Raw genomic sequence first — 20,000 nt, forward strand, 5'->3', positions numbered from 1 at the left:
TCTGTTTACATCACACTAGCTACATTACAGCACTGCAATCTCTCTCTCTCTCCTCTCCCCCTCTATCTCTCTCTACCTCCCATCCTCCCCCCCTAGCTCTCTCTCTCTCTCTCTCTCTCTCTCTCTCTCTCTCAGTGCATGTGAAACAGAGCTAATATCGCCTAAGAATTGGAAATATACAGCAGACATTTGAAGCCATTTGCTTTGTGCAATGAGGGTTAGTGTAGGGTTAGCACTAGCGTGTGTGTGTGTGTGTGTGTGTGTGTGTGTGTGTGTGTGTGTGTGTGTGCGTGCGCGCGCATGCATGCGTGCGTGCGTGTGTGCGTGCGTGCATGCGTGTATGTGTGTGTGTGTGTGTGTGTGCGCATGTGTGCGTGTGTTTGTGCGCACACGCAGACAGCAAATCCAAGGGAGAGAAGAAACGACAGAGCACAGAGGGAGAGGAAATGAGAGAGCAAGGAAGAGAGAGAGAGAGAGAGAGAAAGAGAAAGAGAAAGAGAGAGAGAGAGAGAGAGAGAGAGAGAGTAGATATGGAGAGATAGAAGCGGGGGATGCAGACAGTCAGCCCTGTGTCTCATGGTGTTTACTGCCCCGCGGCGCACACGCTCTCTCTCTCTCTCTCTCTCTCTTCACTGCACTAGAAGGTCAGTCCAGCTGCAGCCTCACGTTCTGTCTCTCTCTTCTCTCTACTCTCTCTCTCTCTCTCTCTTCTCTCTCTCTCTGTCCACTCCCTCTTTTTTTTCATTCACCAGCGAGCACTTTGACAATTGTCATCATGACAAATCAATACGGAATCTCTGCAGACCTGCCAGAAACACTCCCGTTCGCCCGCACCCCCCACCCCTCCATCTCTCCATCTCTCCATCCCACCATCCCGCTGCCCTTGAGTAAAACACTGATCCACTAGATAGCCCAGTTAAAGCCCCCTTTCTAGGGCTCTGAGGTCTATTTCCTTTCGGTCTCTCTCTCTCTCTCTCTCTCTCTCTCTCTCTCTCTCGCTCTCTCTCTCTCTCTCTCTCTCTCTCTCTCTCTCTCTCTCTCTCTCTCTCTCTCTCTCTCTGTCTTACTCTCTCTCCCTCTCTCTCTCTCTCTAGTTTTCATTCTATTGTTGTCCCCTTTACCCTCTCTCTTCCCGTGCATCCCCCCCCCCCTCTCTCTCTCTCCCATTTCATTCACCTCGCTCTCTTCCTGTCTAGTATTTCCTCGGGCTGTTCTCCTGGTAAGTGACGTTGGAGTGGCCTGCCTTATTTACACACCCGTGTGTGTGTGTGTGTGTGTGTGTGTGTGTGTGTGTGTGTGTGTGTGTGTGTGTGTGTGTGTGTGTGTGTGTGTGTGTGTGTGTGTGTGTGTGTGTGTGTGTGTGTGTGTGTGTGTGTGCGTGTGTGTGTGTGTGTGTGCGCGCGCGCGCCTGTGTGTGGGGTTTTGCTGTTCACGTGTCGTGCCACTCCGTTTCCTAGGAGGAGCGTGGCCGTGCACTGATTCACGCCGAGCTCTGACGCGTGTTAACCGGTGTGTGTGCTGATTAGCGGTGAGTTGCACGGTGGCGCGGGGAGGCGAGCATCAGATGCGAGTGTTAATGCGTGTTGTTGCGAGAGAGCGAGCGCACCGGCGCAGTGACTCCTCTCTGGCTAGCGGTAATGAGCAGCGCAGGCGGCTCTGCTGCATGTGCTCCCGCCACTCCGGGCCCCCAGCGCTCTCCTCCGTGACTCTCCTCCGACGCGCCGGGCCTGAGTAATTGGTCACAGAGGGGACAGTCAATCTGCAGGAGGACGTGGTGGAAGAGAGGGAGAGGAGGAGACGCACGGACAGAAAGGGAGCATGTGTGTGTGTGTGTGTGTGTGTGTGTGTGTGTGTGTGTGTGTGTGTGTGTGTGTGTGTGTGTGTGTGTGTGTGTGTGTGTGTGTGTGTGTGTGTGTGTGTGTGTGTGCGCGTGTGTGTGCGCGTGTGTGTGTGCTTGTATTACCATACTTGTAAGGGCCAAAATGTCCCCACATAAGTATATCGTTGCTGTCGGGCAGAAACCTCTTATCTCCACCTTCGCACTTTTCGTGTTTTTCCGTAAAAAAACACCCTAAAAGTAGCAGATCCACAAGTTCGCGCCGCGTTTCGAGCTTGTATATCTGCTACTTTAGCTATTCTTGAATTTGAATCCTGAAACAACAGTTTTGGTCATATGAGGAGGTTTCCACCCGACAGAGACGATATTCGAATTTAAGAAATATAGACATTGTGAGGATAATCTTCCTGGTGAAATGGTAGATTTTAAGGTTCTAAAAAACGTATTTGGGGAGTTCCAATTAGGAAAAGATTCAGACTGGGGTTAGGGTCAGACATGTAGAGGTAATAGGTTTAGGGGTTGTTATTGGACTTATGCTCGATTTATACAGTACTTTGCGTGCCTGTGTCGCACACCGAACATAGTCGATCTACCAGCTCACAACGCGTTGCAGCGCGACACGCTGTGAGCTTGTAGATTGACTATGTTCGGCTTTAGGGTTGGAAATGGCAAAACATTTAAGAAAATGGTATTAATAAAATCACTGTTCTAAAAATTTCCTCACAAATATAGTAATAGTGTGTGTGTGTGTGTGTGTGTGTGTGTGTGTGTGTGTGTGTGTGTGTGTGTGTGTGTGTGTGTGTGTGTGTGTGTGTGTGTGTAGGGAGGAGATGGGCGGGTTGGGGGGGGGGGCTGGGCGTTTCTTTCATCTCTGCAGCTTTTTCTCCATAAACCTCCAACTGTTTACAAGGGCTGATGCCTATTTACACACACACACACACACGCACGCACACACACACACACACACACACACACACACACACACACACACACACACACACACACACACACACACACACACACACACACACACACACACACACACACACACACACACACACACACACACACACACACACACACACACACACACACACAGCCAAACACAGTATAAATGACCTCAGCTCACGCTTGTCTGCAGAGTATGGATTCTAATCAGACTTGGGCAGTATTGTGTCTGTCAAACCCAGCCAAGGTTACTTAACCTTCCAGTCTTAATTTCCCGTCCTTTCTAAAGGCTTCCTCCATATCAAACATCCACACGTTTTTATAAAAAAAGAGAAAAAAGAGAAAAAAAAGAAAAGACGGAAGCGCTCAGGGAGGAAAATGAAGATTGCCATGCTTGACTGAAGCTGGGAGATGAGAGGAGGAGGATGATTCACACTGCCAGGCCCAAATGAACTGATCCGAGTTGGACTGAACTGTGCCGCTCTATTCTTATGCTTACATCCATACCAGCCAGTCACAACTATGTGGGCCAGGGCCCATTATCAAGATTTGATTGATAATAGGACATTAAAATAAAAATACAATTATGTTAAACCAATTTCATGGTATTTCTTTATTTAAAACCTTGAAAATGTTGTTGTCATTGTGATACCGATGAATAGGAACTTCAAGTACAGTACACTATGTTAGTTCCATTGATCCAAGCCGGAACACGATCGATTGATTGATTGTTCAGTAAAATAAACAAGTCTGAAAAAATGCACGCAGCTCAGATGGGTGGGCCATATGGGACCGTGAACACTTTCAAGATTTTCAAGCGGGCCCTGATGCAGAAAAGGTTGGGAAACCATGACCTATACCCAGTGCTACTGGCAAAGGACAATGTAAAGTCTGTGAAATCAACAACCTTCTATTTTCTTGAGGAAAACAAAGCACTTAACCTATTAAGGCCTGAGGTTCCGATTCTACAAAATGTCTTCTAAATCCTAACAGTTTTCTGAAAAACCTATGTTGCTATAATATCAGTGGTTCACTTTTTCATGTCAAGGACCACCCAAAATGATATGTATTTGGCCGCGGACCCCCATCTCAAAATATGTTGTTCCAGGGACCCCCCAGAAGCATTTGAGTTAAAAATGTTAGTTTTAAAAAATATATATTCAAAGATTGCAAAAATGATCAAGATTTTTCTAAAATAGCAGATATACAATCTTGGCACTCGGTGCCGCGCTATAAGCTTGTATATCTGCTATTTTTGAATAGCCAAAGTATGAAATAATGGTTTAAGTGGTTACACAGATGCGTTCCTGGTTTTAATGGGTTAAGTCAAATGTCTGTTCTATTCTCATGAAACTTTTTTTTAGGTTTTATTGAATTTGTCAGTTCAACGAGGAGACTGTGTGCACATCTTGTACCTGTTTTAGAATGTGAGCACATCTCGTACTTGTTTTATATTGTGTGAACATCGTATGTGTTTTAGGCCAGGTGCTGGAGAACAAGGCAAAGATCAAGGAGAAAACCGCACACTAAGATTGTAGCTCCCCAACGTATTCAATAATGTTTCGACCTTCTTTATTGTATGTTGAAAGCAGAAGAGAAAAGAGAGAGAGAAACACGGATTAGAAACAGGTTAAATAAACAGATATTGGGCCTAAACAGTCAAAACGTTGCCCTTGTAATGATTCTTTTCGGTATACAGTGCAATGCAGTGTGCGGATGTCTTAACTTCTCTTTTATTGAATTTGTCAACATTTTGCATGGTGACGTCATGGTGTAGTGCAGTGGTTCTCAACCAGTGGTCCGGTAGCCTCGATCTCCAGGCTTTTATTTTTTAGTTTTGCTAAAAAATAAAAGCCTGGACCAACGAGTCGATGTTCCGGGCATAGGAAGTGGCCGGGAGTCATCCTCAGCCAACCAGAGTGCAGTGGGCGTCGCTCCAAATGTTATGCGGAGCGGGGCGGGGGTGACGGACAGATCGGTGAACCAATGGGATCCCACGCATTCTCTCTCCGGAGATGTTAAACCCGCCCCTCTATGCCAGATATCAGACACGCTAGGGCAGTCCAGTGGTCCGGGGACCACCTGTGGTCCTTAAGGGGGTTCCAGGTGGTCCCCAGCTAAATGATGGAGAGTTGGTAACCAAATGGACCGTTATAGATTTTTAACTCTTGAGAGTGTAAAATGAAACCAAATGGACCCTTACATTTTACGCTCTCAAGAGTTAAATTATTGTTAAACATCTGCATTACTAAATTAAATCATTGTTATTTTGATTAACATTTGCCTGTTATCTCTCCTGTTATACCTGTGGTACCAACAACAAGTCTTGGGTCTGAGAGGCTAAATCTCATCAAACGGTGGTCCATGGCTCAAATGCCGAATAAATAATGGACCTTGATATGAAAAGGGTTAAAAACCACTGGGTGCAGTGGCCTGAATTTGGCAAGTAATAATATAGGGATTCCCGGTATTCTAAAGAGGTGCAGACAGCCCTGATCATCCATTATGAGAGGAGGTCAAGCTCCTGCCCTCAGCGTAGTGTTTCAGGAACACTAACTTTGTCTCATTGGCCAGAAACACCCTGAATAGAAAGACTAATAGTCTTCCATCCTTATCCTTATCAAATGCAGCACTCGTGCTGCATTTGTGAGCTTGTAGATCTGCCATTTTTGAATAGCCAAAGTATAAAATTGGGTTCAAGTGGTTGAACCCGATTGTGGATGCTACAGTATTAACCCATTCAATCTGGGAACGCATCTGTGTCATTTTAGATTTGAGCTGTAACCGTTATTTTATACTTTGGCTATTCAAAAATAGCAGATATACAAGCTCATAGTGCCGCGCTATGAACTTGTAGATGTGCTATTTTTGAAAAATCTTGAACATTTGAGCAAATCTTTGAATATATATATTTAAAAGCGACACATTTGTAATTCAAATCTTTGCTTCTGGAGGTTCCTGGAACAAAATATTTGACAAATGTTCGCTTTAAAAAAATACATATTCAAAGATTTGCGCTATAAGCTTGTATATCTGCTATTTTTGAATAGCCAAAGAAATCTAAAATGACAGCGATGCGTTCCCGGATTGAATGGGTTAACCCCCCCCCCCGGAACCCTTACAAGGACCCCCAAGTGTGTCACACACCTGTAGTGTCCAGACGCCTCGTGGCCGCTCCCCCCAGCAGTGGACAGACATCATGGTCCAGCCTCTCAGGCCGCGGGTGGAGGCGTCGTTGGGCCTGGTGCCCAGCAGCGTGGACACTGTCCCAGACGGAGACCTCAGCTCCACGGACAGGTCACCACGACACACACTGCTCATGTTCACCTTCAGCTGGCAGGAGCAGAGAGAGAGAGAGAGAGAGAGGGATGGACGTATGGATGGAGGCAGGAAATCGTTGCTGTCGCCGGGCAGAAAAACCTCTTATCTCCATATTTTAACTTTGTGTGTTTTTGGGGGGAAATTAGCGCCCTATAGACACCTTAACAGACAACGTAACCAGCGCACCCCGAAACAATATGTTGGGAATTGATTGCATGAAATAAATTAAATAACAGATAAATAATGTGACATGCCCCTATTTTGAGCATATTATAGGCGAGAAAAAAAAATCATTTCCTTTTCAAAAACAGTAAAGAGATCACACACTGCTCATGTTCACCTTCAGCTGGCAGGAGGAGAGAGAGAGAGAGAAAGGGAAGGAGGGAGGAGGCAAGGAAAGCAGTGGTGGACAGTAACAAAGTACATTTACTTGAGCACTGTACTTTATTTGAGTATTTTCAATTTTTGGATACTAATGACTTTTCACAAGACAGATGCCGTATTGTACTTTTGTGACTCCATTACATTTCTAGGAAGGGAAAAGGTAACAACGTGCCGCATGGCGATGCATTGTGAGGATGTAGATCTGCTATTTTCACTATTATTGAAATTTTTTGGTCGGGAAAATCTTTGACTTTTTTGGGGGTAAATGCCAAAATGTTAATACAGATTGATATATCTGATAAGGGGCGGATTGATAAGGGGCGGCCATTGCTGAGTGGTTAGTGAGCCCGCCTAGGGAGCCAGAGGCCCTGGTTGCCCCAGGTACGATTCCAGGCCAGGCCAGCAAATGTGTCAATGAACGGACCTGTTAAAGGAATTATCCTTATATATAAAAACAAGAAAATGTACTTTGTAATTTGTAATTTGGACATACACGAGAGACGAGGTGTTGCGAAGGCTGAAAGCATCATCAGGGACATCCACCACCAACATGGTCTGTTCAATCCGCTGCCACGCCCCTCGACCAGGAGCATGGGGAGCAGTACCACCTAGCCTGGGATCAATACCTTTTCGGGTTTGTGATCCGGTCGGGAGCGGAAGTAACCCTACGTCACCGGGCGCGTCATCCGCGCGTCATCAGGTGGCCGGAACAGCAAATCCGGAAAGACTTCACCCCAAATTAACCAAATTAACTATAAATGTGAGTGTACTTTCCGGAGACTATTTAGTGTCTGTCTATCTTTGTTATCCCACAGGGAAATTGTATTCCATTTAAATAGGGATTGGGGAAACAAACAGGGGGAACCAAAACAAAGAGGCTCCGCCAAACCGGAACAAGAGGATTTTTTTTTTTTTCAGTAGGCGTGGCCTAGACCGGATCACACGGGCCATTAATAACGAATACCAGGCTTTCCTCCGAGGTGGAAAGACTGGTGACGCGAGGTTAGTACCACCAGACTTCTGAACACTTTTTATTTAGCAGCAATTAGACTGCTGAATAGGAGCTAAGCCTGTTGCCACTTCACAGACTGATTGAACTGTGTTTTGAATGGTCTATCTGCACACAGGTCTCTTTATTTTACTATGCACTTTAGATACATTCTTAACTTATTATGCAGATTAGTTACTGTACATATCATGCACTTTATATGTCTCCTCTCCCCCCTCTCCTCTTTCCCTTTATGCTCTTATTATTTCACTGCAATGATGGGTCTGCACCATCAAGAATTTCACCCATATTACCTGTAATGTGACGTGACAAAGAAAGATTGATTGATTGATTGATTGATTGATTGATTGATTGATTGACTGAGCACCTTTCACTTGTAGTTGAGTAAAATTTGAAGGATTATCTGTCAAGGATTATCTGTACTTTGACTCAAGTATACTGGGACTAAGTACTTTGTCCACCATTGGAGATAAGAAAGAGGGAGAGATACAAAAGGGTGGAGTGGAGTTGGTGTCGAAGCAAAAATAAAATAGATGGAGAGAAGGGAGCGAGGGGACAGAAGGAGAAAGAGAATAACAGTTAAGAGGGGATATTAGACTGATTTCAATAAGCAGATGAAGCGTCCCCCCCAACACACACACACACACACACACACACACACACACACACACACATACCCCCCCCCACACACCCCATGTTCATCTCAAACGGCACATCTGGTGTGACAATGGCACATCGTGGTGAGAGGCTGAGATGACAGCCAAGGAGGAGAGCAGTAAAAACAGCCTGACACTCTCTCTCTCTCTCTGGCTCTCCCCACCATTTCACACAGTGAAACACACATAAACACGCGTCCTCTCCCTCATGCACACACATATAATATATCGTTGCTGTCGGGCTGAAACCTCATATCTCCATATTTTTGAGTTGCGTAAATTAACTCTTTGACTGCGGACGACGCGATAACGCGTCAAGTGCTACTTTGTCCAGTTGGCCGTCGACGCGCTCGACGCGCTGGACGCGCGTTCATTGTTTAATCTCTGATTGCGCTATGCTGCTTAATATTCAATGTTATTCTCAAGTTCCACTTACTTCACGGACATCTGCATCCGGTTTCATGGCCTGGATTCCGTTTCCGGTTTTTGATTTTTTTCCCCAGTCATTTTCGTCCAAAATAGGTAAATAAACGGGTTTTCACACGGTATAACGGACAAACGGACAGCTTCTCTTCTATAATCTATGGTCTGGGTGACGATCAGTCATCGCCGTCGTGCATCACAACGTAATTTTCGCTGATCAAAACAATCTGGGTGACGTCACATCCGTTTTCATGTTTTTCCTTGTCTAATCTATGAAGAAGGGTGAGAGAGACCCAACGACATGATCACGCTGTCATGTGCTGCTCTCTGCTGGCGGATTTGTGCTGGGTCTTTATATTATGTGTCCTTAAATTATTTTCATGAGAAAAATTCAAAATAAAAAAATAAAAAAACACGAAAATTGCTGGCACTGGGGGAGTACTTTATGAAAATACTCTGGCAGTCAAAGAGTTAATGCCAATGCTACTTGATCATACTCCAGCGTCACGCAAAAGCGTCAAAAGTAGCAGATCTGCATGTTTTGGACATTATGAGGTTTCCCCCCCGACAGAGATTACATACGTTACGTACTGTATATGTATGCATAGTTACCCATGTGTGCTGATCATGCTTATATCACACACACAAACACACACATAAACACACGTTTGTATGAATATACTTGTGAGAACATTGACATTTTAGGACAGAGATTTTATGAATGCCAACTTTTATAATTTTCTGGCAATTCTTTTCACCCTAACGCCGAAAATAGTAGATCTACAAGGTCACGACGCATCACGCTGTGACACACTGTGAGCTTTATATCAGCATTTTTTTGTTGCGTGACACTGCCACCCAACTAAGTATAAATCAGGCATAACTCTAACCCTAAACCCTAAATCTAACGTCTAAATGTCTAATGAATCCCATCCCTAACCCCACCCGAATCTTTTTCTAATTGTAAGCCTGACTCTAAAACTCTTTTTTAACCATAACAACACCCATTTGTTTTGTGAAGACCTGGACACCGGTTCTCACAATGTCTACTTCTCACATTCTTCTCTACTTGTGGCGGCATTTAGCAGACAATAGCAGACATGTATTAGTATAGCATTGTACAAGTACACACACACCCGCGACAAGGGCGCTCGGGTGGCACAGTGGTAAAATCCCTGCCCACCACCACGGAGGTTGTGGGTTCGAATCCACCGTGGTGCATCCGGCTTTGTCGAGCGTCTACACGAATACAATTGACCGGTGTTCGGGGGAGGGAAGCCGGGTGATATTGGTCATAGCACGTAATCCTACGGGTTGGGGCCGGCACCTGTCAGATGGGGGAGTGTTGCGTGGGAGGAGTAGGACGAAAGCTCTATGTCCTCCCGGTGGGGGCTCCTCACTGGCAGGTGAGTCAGTAGGATACGACAGCAGCGACAACACAGAAATGTGTGTGGGGAGGAATCAATTGACATAATGACTAAATTGGGGAGAAAAAGGGGTAAAAATGAAGTGGCTACTCTAAATTTAAAGTAAAAAAGAAAAGACACACACACACACACACACGCACACACTTGTGGGCAGCCGGTCACGCACAAGCACACGTGTTCTGGCTACGACAAGCAACCCATCTAGTGGAACATATACATGCACACATTACGGCTCTATATCTTTCTATACGTCTCCTGCTCCCCATAAAACACATAACATCTGGATATGCCGATGCATGTCTTAAATCTCCAGGCGTCGTCTTTGTCTGAGTAAATGAGAGCGCTTGCCTATAGGTATACTGTAGTATAGCTGTCCATATCGTCACTGTCGAGCAGAAACCTCTTATCTCCATATTCTAACTTTTTGTGTTTCGTCGTAAATTAACGCCCTACTTGATCATACTACAGTCACACAAAAGCATCAAAAGTAGCAGATCTACAAGCTCGAAACGTGTCGCTTCGCGCCGCGTTTCGAGCTTGTAGATCTGCTACTTTTGATACTTTTGAATTTGAATCCTGAAAAGTAACAGTTTTGGACATCTGAGGTTTCTACCCCGACAGAGACGTTATACTCTCTCACTGTGTGGATTCAAGTGCTGTTCATGCTAAACAGCACGATTGAGACTCGTCGACATCCCACATCTGCCATGCATAACGTTCAAATCGTATAAAAGGGAGCTGTGAGTTGTATTTTTAAAAATAAGTAAAACATAAGTGTTAAATAGCTGTATATTCTGATAGCAATCATTGCTATAGAGTGTTTGTTCATCCCCATCTCTCTCAAAAAAAAAAATTCAGGATGGTACACCAATTTCATCCAATCAGAAGAGAGAACTCATACGGGATACAGGATAAACAAGTGAAATTGGAAGTGAAGTGACAGAATTGGAATTGGAACACTATAAAATCAAAGCTGATAAATGGTGTCTCTCTCCTGATTGAATGAAATGGTGGTGGTGGTGACCTACCTGAACATTTATTTTCTGTTTTTAAAGAGCTAGAGAGACGGGGAGACACCTACAGTATAGGCTGTTACTGAATAAACACTATACCATAACACTATATACTAATTAATACTTACCATCAGAATATAGAGCTTACATTTTTATAAGAAAAGCCTTTTTGTTTTAACCAAAGAATATCATTTAAAACGGCACTTTTGATATTTGAAGTTGAGTGGTGATAATAATAATAATACATAAAAATAAGCAGGAAGCCTGTCTGACCTGTACATGCTCCAGTGTGTTGACCTCAGTGTCCATCCCAACGCAGCCCTCTGATTGGATGTCCACAGTGACCATTCCTCCGGAAGAAAGGACTCTAGCCAATAAAATAACAGAGACAAGATTTCTGTCAAGGAGCAAAACGCACACATGAATGCACGCACGCACGCACGCACGCACGCACGCACGCACGCACGCACGCACACACACACACACACACACACACACACACACACACACACACACACACACACACACACACACACACACACACACACACACACACACACACACACACACACACACACACACACACACACACACACACACACACACACTCAAAAAAGCCAAGACAATAGATATTGGTTCTCAATGTTAGGCTCCGTGGACCACCAGGGGTCCCAAATGGACCCTTTCGGATCTGTAACTTGTAATAATTGGGAAATCTGGCAGGGGAATCCTTATGAACTGACGTCCGGGTGTTTGGACTATTAACTGTTTACACAACAAAGGAGACGTAAAGAGTTGCTGTGGACTACAAACTGTACCACTCTGTAAAGAGTTGCTTTGGACTACAAACTGTACCACTCTGTAAAGAGTTGCTTTGGACTACAAACTGTACCACTCTGTAAAGAGTTGCTGTGGACTACAAACTGTACCACTCTGTAAAGAGTTGCTGTGGACTACAAACTGTACCACTCTGTAAAGAGTTGCTGTGGACTACAAACTGTACCACTCTGTAAAGAGTTGCTGTGGACTACAAACTGTACCACTCTGTAAAGAGTTGCTTTGGACTACAAACTGTACCACTCTGTAAAGAGTTGCTGTGGACTACAAACTGTACCACTCTGTAAAGAGTTGCTGTGGACTACAAACTGTACCACTCTGTAAAGAGTTGCTGTGGACTACAAACTGTACCACTCTGTAAAGAGTTGCTTTGGACTACAAACTGTACCACTCTGTAAAGAGTTGCTTTGGACTACAAACTGTACCACTCTGTAAAGAGTTGCTTTGGACTACAAACTGTACCACTCTGTAAAGCAGCTACCTGGTGGGGTCAAGGGTGACTTCCTTTGTGCAGTTCCTTTGCGGTGGGACCGCCTGGAAGTGTACGGCCTGCTGCACCATCAGCCCTGCATCCAGCACGCCAAAGCCATACCTGTACAACCAGGATGGAGACAACACAGAATGAAGTGGTGCATCACCACAATGTACAAATACTCTGTTACAAGTAATAGGCCTGTATAGAAAAAACTTACAGTACAAAAGTAAACGTTTTTCTAAATGTGTCAAACGTTTTCTAAAATAGTGATGCGGCACGTTGTGAGCTTGTAGATTGGCTATTTTCAAATGGAATAGGACTTAAGTGGTTAATGCATGCTTTGTAATCCTTTATGAAAATTGGCTAATGGGAGGACCGGCTGGCCTGCGGGCGGATCCCGGCCACGTCACTCTGACTCGGACGTAACCATAAACAAACCCGATTACAGGCCCATATATAGGCAGGACCACGGCCACGCCACTCTGACTCAGACATAACCATAAACAAACCTGATACGCGGCCTGTATATAGGTAGGACCACGGCCACGTCCCTCTGACTCAGACATAACCATAAACACAAACTCTAGATATGAGGGTCGCGTAGCGGCCTGAACCTCTAGTGGGAATAAAAGGGACTAGGACTGACAAAAAGGGTACAGATAAAGAGATCTCCATATATGGTCATAAAAGGGACACACGGGCACAACGGGTACTATGACAAAGCCCCCGACAGATAATATTTTCAAAAGCGGCCCGACAGCTTTAGCAAAGTAACTAGTGCTAAACTAGAGCTGTCAAATGAATGTAATAATATGTGTAGTAAAACGTACAATATTTGCCTCTGAGATGCGGTGAGAGAGTATAAAGGACTTCACACCACTGACAGATTGTCATGCACACTCACATGTGGGGTGTGTTTGGGTCTGTGTGTGTGTGGTGGCCATGTATGTGTCAGTGGGTGTGAATTAACCACATGAACCCTATACGGCGTCCATATTCCGTTTGAAACATTCTGCAACAATAGCAGATCTACAAGGTCAACGTGTCGCCTTGCAACCTATAGCTTAACCATCGGCTATTTGCGGTGAAGATATTTGGTGTAAAGAGAAAAAAGGAGGGGGGCCTAGTATTGACCCGTGGGGGACTCCGGTCAACTAAGTATATAAAGGGTTTATGTGTTAATGGCAGTAGTGGAGGTGAGTCATAGTAAACGTTGGTTTGGGCACACACATGCACACACACACACACACACACACACACACAATACAATACATGTAACACCGTAGTACCCATTACGTGTTTGTGTGCACGTGCGGGAAGCAGCGTGTGTGAGAGCCGGACGCTTTCGCGTGGGCGAGCCGAGCGAGCGTGCCGCAGGAGCAAAGAGAGAAAGCACTTAATGGCCTTGTGACGCGAGGAAGGCAACAAGTCATTTATACAGGGAGATGAAGTTGTCCCGTGTCACCGCCGCTTCCCGGTCTGTCCTGGCTGAGGGGCTGAGGGACACTGTTTGCACTTGCCTGTAATTGCCTGGAGGATTGCCTCTGAACGATGTGCCATCTCATGGACCGTAATCAAGCCTCATTATTCACTCTTTAAGCACCCGGATCCGGAGGAAGCCAGAAACATAATGGACCACCCCTCTGTTGGATTTTGGCTTCACAGCCACTGCCTTCTCCCTTCTCCAGCCCGAATCATAAAGTACTTCGTCTCTATCCCTTCCTTTCTCTCTCTCTCTCTCTCTCTCCTCTACCTTAGTCCTCCTCCTGCATTACAGATACGCCTCTTACCTTCTCTCCCCACCGCTCTCATCTCTCACCCCTCCCCCCAGAAAATCCATCTCTTCTCCAGTAGTCAGTGTTTTCTTCCTCTTAAAATTCTCCTTCACGCCTCCATCTTTCAACTTAAGTCCCCCTCCATCGCTCTGAATCTCCCGTCTCTTAGCAAAACTCTTCTGTGCGCCGGCTCTCTCCTCCCAGTATTTAGTGTTGGGGGTGGAATCCCAGGCCTTTCTCAGATTCACCTTAATTCTTCCCTCCTTGCCTTGGCCCTCGCTTTTTTTCCCTCTTCGATACCGGCTCTCTTTTCTCCAATTTCTTTCTTGCTGAAATCACAGTAGCTTCTTTTTTTTTTTAGACAGAAGCAAGGAGCTACGTTACAACAGCCTTTCTCATCCCTCCACTTTGGAGAACCCAGTGGGGGTGACAAAGAGCTAATTTCGGCCATTATTACCATACAGCCCCTTATGCTGTTAATCTGAAATAAGACCAATTCATTATGGTGATGACTGGGTCTCTCTCTCTCTCTCTCTCTCTCTCTCTCTCTCTGTGTGGCAGCAAGAGAGAGAGTTGGGAGAGGAGGAAAGGAAAGATCAATAACTCAATCTGCTGCTCTGCATGGGGCACCCCCCCCACCCCACCCCTCCTCTCTTGTGTCTCAGTCTGTCTGAGGAGAGGCAGAAGCCAACATGGTCCCCCCCTGTCCCACCAGCACAATCAATGGACACAATCTAATCAGCCACCATCACCACCAATGACTTTTAGCATGCACGACCAAACCCTAATTGCATTAGGCAGAGACAGGGGGGGAGGGAGGGGCGTGGCGTTTGTGGCTGGGGCTGTGTGCTGGTTGAAGTTCAAGGTCAGTCTCATGGCAAACACGATTGGGGGCCAAAAAAACATGGTTGATACAACAATTACAAACAATTGATAGATAAACTTGTGTAGGTTTAACCCGTTTCTGATCGCTCTTGTGAAACGAATGACTGGGAAACGGACAAATAGGGAAAGGCAATACATTCTGGTGTGAAGGACAGTTTCAGTTCTGTAGTCGCACACAAAACAATGCAATAGTACATGTGACTATACGCTTACACCTATTGTCCTTTCCACTATGGAACCCACATCTTGCCATTATTTGTATACCACCACCAGTGGTGGAAAGTAACTAAGTACATGTACTCAAGTACTGTACTTAAGTTCAATTTTGAGGTATTTGTACTTTACTTGAGTATTTCCAATTTCCAATAATTTTACTTCTACTCCACTACATCTCAGAGGCAAATATTGTACTTTTACTGCACTACAATTATTTGAAATGTACTAGTTACTTTGTCATTTTGATTATTACATTAACCACTTCAGCCCTAAGCTCAAAATGCGTCGCATTGCGACACATTGTGAGCTTTTACATCTGCTATTTTCAAAAGATTGGGACATTCTTGGGACAGAAATGGGACATTGTGCATAATGAGTACTTTTACTTTTGGGACTTAAAGTAAAACATTTGAGTACTTTTTCCACCACTGTATACCACCTCACACCAAAAACATCAAAAAGAAAACTAATTTGCAGAGAACAGCGCGGCTGCAACGAGGATACACAGTAAAATCCTCAGCGTTCATTTATCCGTTTGTAACTCGGAGAGTTAAATGAACGCTGAGGATTTTTTACTGTGTAACAGAAAACCCAACGATGCCAACAATAGCGGCCACAAAAAAAACTAATGGCCTCCATCGTGGTTTGCCTCCACACACGGGGAGACAGCAGTGATGCTCAGCCCTTCCCATAAAACAGGAACCGCGTGGCGACCAGGGCTCGCCACGCTGCTCCCTGTTAGTGATTAAATATACCTTCCACACCCCATTCCCCTTTCCAGGAGCGCTTGCACCTATTAAACCCTATAGCCCCAGCAGATCGATCCGGACCTGGCCCCGGCCTCTACAGCCATAAACCCACACAAGACATATATCTGATAGAGAAAGCTGTGGGAAACAGGTTTACCCACTATAGGACATGATGGAGATGACAGATTTTATGTCCCGCAATGTCAATGAAACGCCACAGCCAAAGCTGAGATGCCTTTTCGATGCCGGGAAACCCTCTTTTCGCGGGAAACTCCTCATCCCTGACTGACCTCATACAGCTTGCAAAGGCAAGGCATCGAGAACACATGAACCTTGCAGTATCCCCTCATAAAAATATGAGCGGATAGATAGACAGACAGACAGACAGACAGAAAAACAGTATATGAAAATAAGTATTTAATTTGTAATCACAAATTCATAATTTGGTTTTTTTTTTTCAAGAAAAACACTCGATGCGATGTGACGTTGACCCCTGACCTTGCTTCATGATTGGTTATTCACACTGAATTAGCCAGTGTTGGATAAACAGAAGGTGTCCTCTCCCCTCCCCTCCCCTCCCCTCTCCCTCTCCTCTCCTCTCCTCTCCTCTCCTCTCCTCTCCTCTCCTCTCCTCTCCTCTCCTCTCCTCTCCTCTCCTCTCCTCTCCTCTCTTCTCTTCTCTTCTCTTCTCTTCTCTTTCTCTTCTCTTCTCTTCTCTTCTCTTCTCTCCTCTCCTCTCCTCTCCTCTCCTCTCCTCTCCTCTCCTCTCCTCTCCTCTCCTCGCTGCTGTGTTCCTGAGAGTACATTATTTTCGGAAAGGCCACCAGATATCTTCCTGTCATATTGCTATCCTGCCAAACACTCCATTTGAATAAAGACAGAGCGAAAAAAAAAATGTTTGTTTCTGTGTGGGTGTGTAACCGCACGGATGTGATGGGTATAGTAGTGTTTTCGTGTGCGTGCGTGTGCACGTGCTTGCGTGCGTTTTGATTGATGGGTCAGTAGATACAGCGGGGCTTACTGTGTGTTGTGCGTATACGACACACACACGGGCCCGCCCAAAGGGACAGGGGAAGTAGAGCGGTGAGCGTCCTGCAGGGGGGGCCGTCTCTCCCAGTGGGGGTGTGCACTGCAGCAGGCGAGCAGAGGGGCGCCCGCACCCCCCCCCACCCCCACCGCGCTACGGGGGAGAGGGACCCCGCGCTCGCTCCGCTCGCAGCCTCCGCTAATGCATAATTCATGCTAAGTAGCAATTTTGATGTTTTGCTAGGGGGGTAGAAAAATACAAGAAATTTCAAAATACAGTTCTAACCCTCCTCAACCCCACGCTTTTCTCTTCCCTCCGTTTCGGAGTTAATTCATGTTGCAGACACAATTAGCTGACGGCGAGGTTTTTGGGGGGGATGTTAAAAGTTGCTCCGGAGTTGCAGGTGCAAAAAAAGAAAGAATGTGGTCATGCTTTAAAGGGTGACCCTGTGAAGGACACAAGGTCCTCCTTACTGGATGATGATATTGCATAACATTTCATAATGATCTCCATATAGTGTCCCTATGTGACGCCAGAACGTCAGAATGTGAGAGAAACACTCAGGGACAGGACTTTATGCGTTTGATATTCATGTTATACTATTGGAGTTATTATAGCATATGCTAAATGGCATCAATAACTTGGCCTCTTTGAAGGGACAAACAAAGGATCCGGGTTAGGGTCCAATGTTTTGTCCCCCCGAGTCCCTGTGTGAAAGGAAAGACGCATGGGACCTTGAAGGGACTCTTTTGCCAAGCTTTTAGCTCTGCACTCACTCAATCTTGTTTCCCTCTCTCTCTCTCTCTCTCTCTCTCTCTCTCTCTCTCTCTCTCTCTCTAGCTCGCTCTCTCTCACACACACACACACACACACACACACACACACACACACACACACACACACACACACACACACACACAAGGGCAGTAGACATCTAAAAGGGACTGTACTTTGGTGCACGTCCAACAAAAAGCTCTCTGCTGAATTTCATCCTCCTCTGAATCTATGTTTGAATAACACTCGAGCTACAAATCAAAACATGTTGGACAGAGAGAGTGAGGTCATGGGGTATAGATCACCGTGGCTTCCAGTGGAGGAAGTCTCTCCTTGTGTGGAAAGAGAAGGGGACGGTCGGGTGCTATTTGACTGATGGCTGTGGAGGCTGAGGGGCCGTTTTGCTGCCCGGTTCTCTCCAGGGACCGTGCCAGTGCCAAACCCCTCATTTTCCTGCCCGCCATATATTTCATTAGTGTTTTAACACTCTGCAAGGTAATTCGCTTGACATTTCCAGGACCACGTTTTTTGAGTGCTACTCACTTATTGTTGCTCTCTCTGTAATTTAAAGTCTGAAAGACATTTGCCAAATGCACCTCAAAATATATATTTTAAAAGCTCTTTCCCCCATAAATGAGCGCTCGTCTTTGTTATGCACTTCCCCCGTTAAGATCTATGGACTATATTATGAGACCATAAAAGAATCACCTAGACTGGTACAATAGTATATCTTACATTTAACAATAAAGCAAACAAAGGCTGATTGAAGCGGCACACGCTGTATTTCATGGCAAAGCCCTGTGGGTCTCAGTGGCACTGATATAATTAAGACCTCTCGTCTTAATTACTTAATAAGCCTAATTAGATACATTTCTGAGCAGCGGATTTGGCTGTGAGAGAGATGTAAATCTGGGTAATGTTAAGTCTGTTTGTTATTTCATTTAAGTCCGAATGTTAATGAAATTAGCGCATTAGCCTATACGACTGGGACAAAAACGAGCTGGGTTTGACCATGGGGCAAATAATAACACTCATTATAAATGATAAACGTTCAGTTTAACTGATTAAAAAAAAAAAGAAATAAGAATTAAAAGGCTTAACACATCCGGTGCCAAAAACGGTCCCGGACCGTTTTTGAGAATCCAAACGAGGAGTGCCCAAAACGGTCCGGTGCGTTTTTGACCCAATTTTATTTTTATACGTAGGGCCCACGTGGGGCGCTCTAACGGAACTTTGGGATCATCCAAGGAGTTTCTGAGAAGGAGAGGCCGGATGTGGATCCATGTCAAAAATCCTTCCGGTCGGCCTTTCCAATGTTATCTCCTTGACTAAAAGCTTAAAGCTTGCTTGTTTCCAGAACCTGGCAACACGAGTTGCCAGGTTCTGGAAAGAAACAAGCATCCAGTGTTAAATCGTTCGCCATTAACGGTGGCCTCGCAGGAAGTTTCAGCGCATGTTTGACTACCATGAGACTCCACAATGACTAGCAGTAGAGAAAAAACAACTTTGCATCGGTTATAATAGACGAATCTCCCTAACCCACGCGCTCCCATTATGACAACGGAGGTGAGTAACGAGACATCAAAGACAACACTTAATTTGTCCGGTATTCTCCTTTAATATCTCCATTTCTTTTTAACGTGGTGGAAGCGAGCCGTTTTCGATCGGCGATCGCTCTGCAATGGAGGATCGCGTTAGAAATATTATTGTTCCAGGCGTTAGTCGGGACCCTCCGCCGTCTCGCACGCTTTGTTTACATGCACTTCCGCGTCGGGGCTTCTACAGCACGAAACGTATCAACATAAGTGGATGGAAGAATAGCCGGCACTGAACGTATAATATTTGAATAAACCTCTGGCACCCAATGTGTTAAAAAGAAGACATAAAAGAAAACATCGATGCAATTGTAGGAGAACACGTGTGAGTGGCTTGTGTTCCATGCATCGACCATGGGCCAACTGCTCCATTGTGTTGTGTTTTTATGTTTATCTGTCATTGGTCCAAAGCCAGATGTGGAGAAGAGAGTGAGTGGGGACCCCGGGTTCAGCTGATGAGGGGGCCCGCTATGTTACAGCCACGATAAGCAAGCAAGCAAGCAAGGCCGCGTCCACCAATCACGCGGGAGGCTGCTGCTGCTGCTGCCGCATTCTCGGCCACTTAATTAGAGGTTGTTGGTACCACAGAAGGTGTCACCAACCTTTTCAGAACGCCGAACAGATGGTGTCCCCTGTTTTTTTGAGGTGC

At 45.4% G+C, this 20,000-nt stretch overlaps 1 protein-coding gene across 1 annotated transcript in view; it reads right to left on the reverse strand.

The window, feature by feature from the left end:
- LOC308083628 (PC3-like endoprotease variant B) overlaps nt 1–20,000 on the reverse strand; it is a gene marked incomplete at its 5' end in the record, with an annotated part of 225,961 nt that overhangs the window by 32,963 nt on the left and 172,998 nt on the right. Inside the window, 3 exons of the mRNA XM_080425943.1 lie at nt 5,933–6,118; nt 11,292–11,385; nt 12,337–12,447. Of these exons, the coding sequence (XP_080282069.1) occupies nt 5,933–6,118; nt 11,292–11,385; nt 12,337–12,447 (391 nt within the window). The remainder of the gene's footprint in view (nt 1–5,932; nt 6,119–11,291; nt 11,386–12,336; nt 12,448–20,000) is intronic.

This window comes from Gymnoscopelus braueri (genome assembly GCF_963280865.1).
Source record: "Gymnoscopelus braueri genome assembly, chromosome: 4".
In the NCBI taxonomy this organism is placed as follows: domain Eukaryota; kingdom Metazoa; phylum Chordata; class Actinopteri; order Myctophiformes; family Myctophidae; genus Gymnoscopelus; species Gymnoscopelus braueri.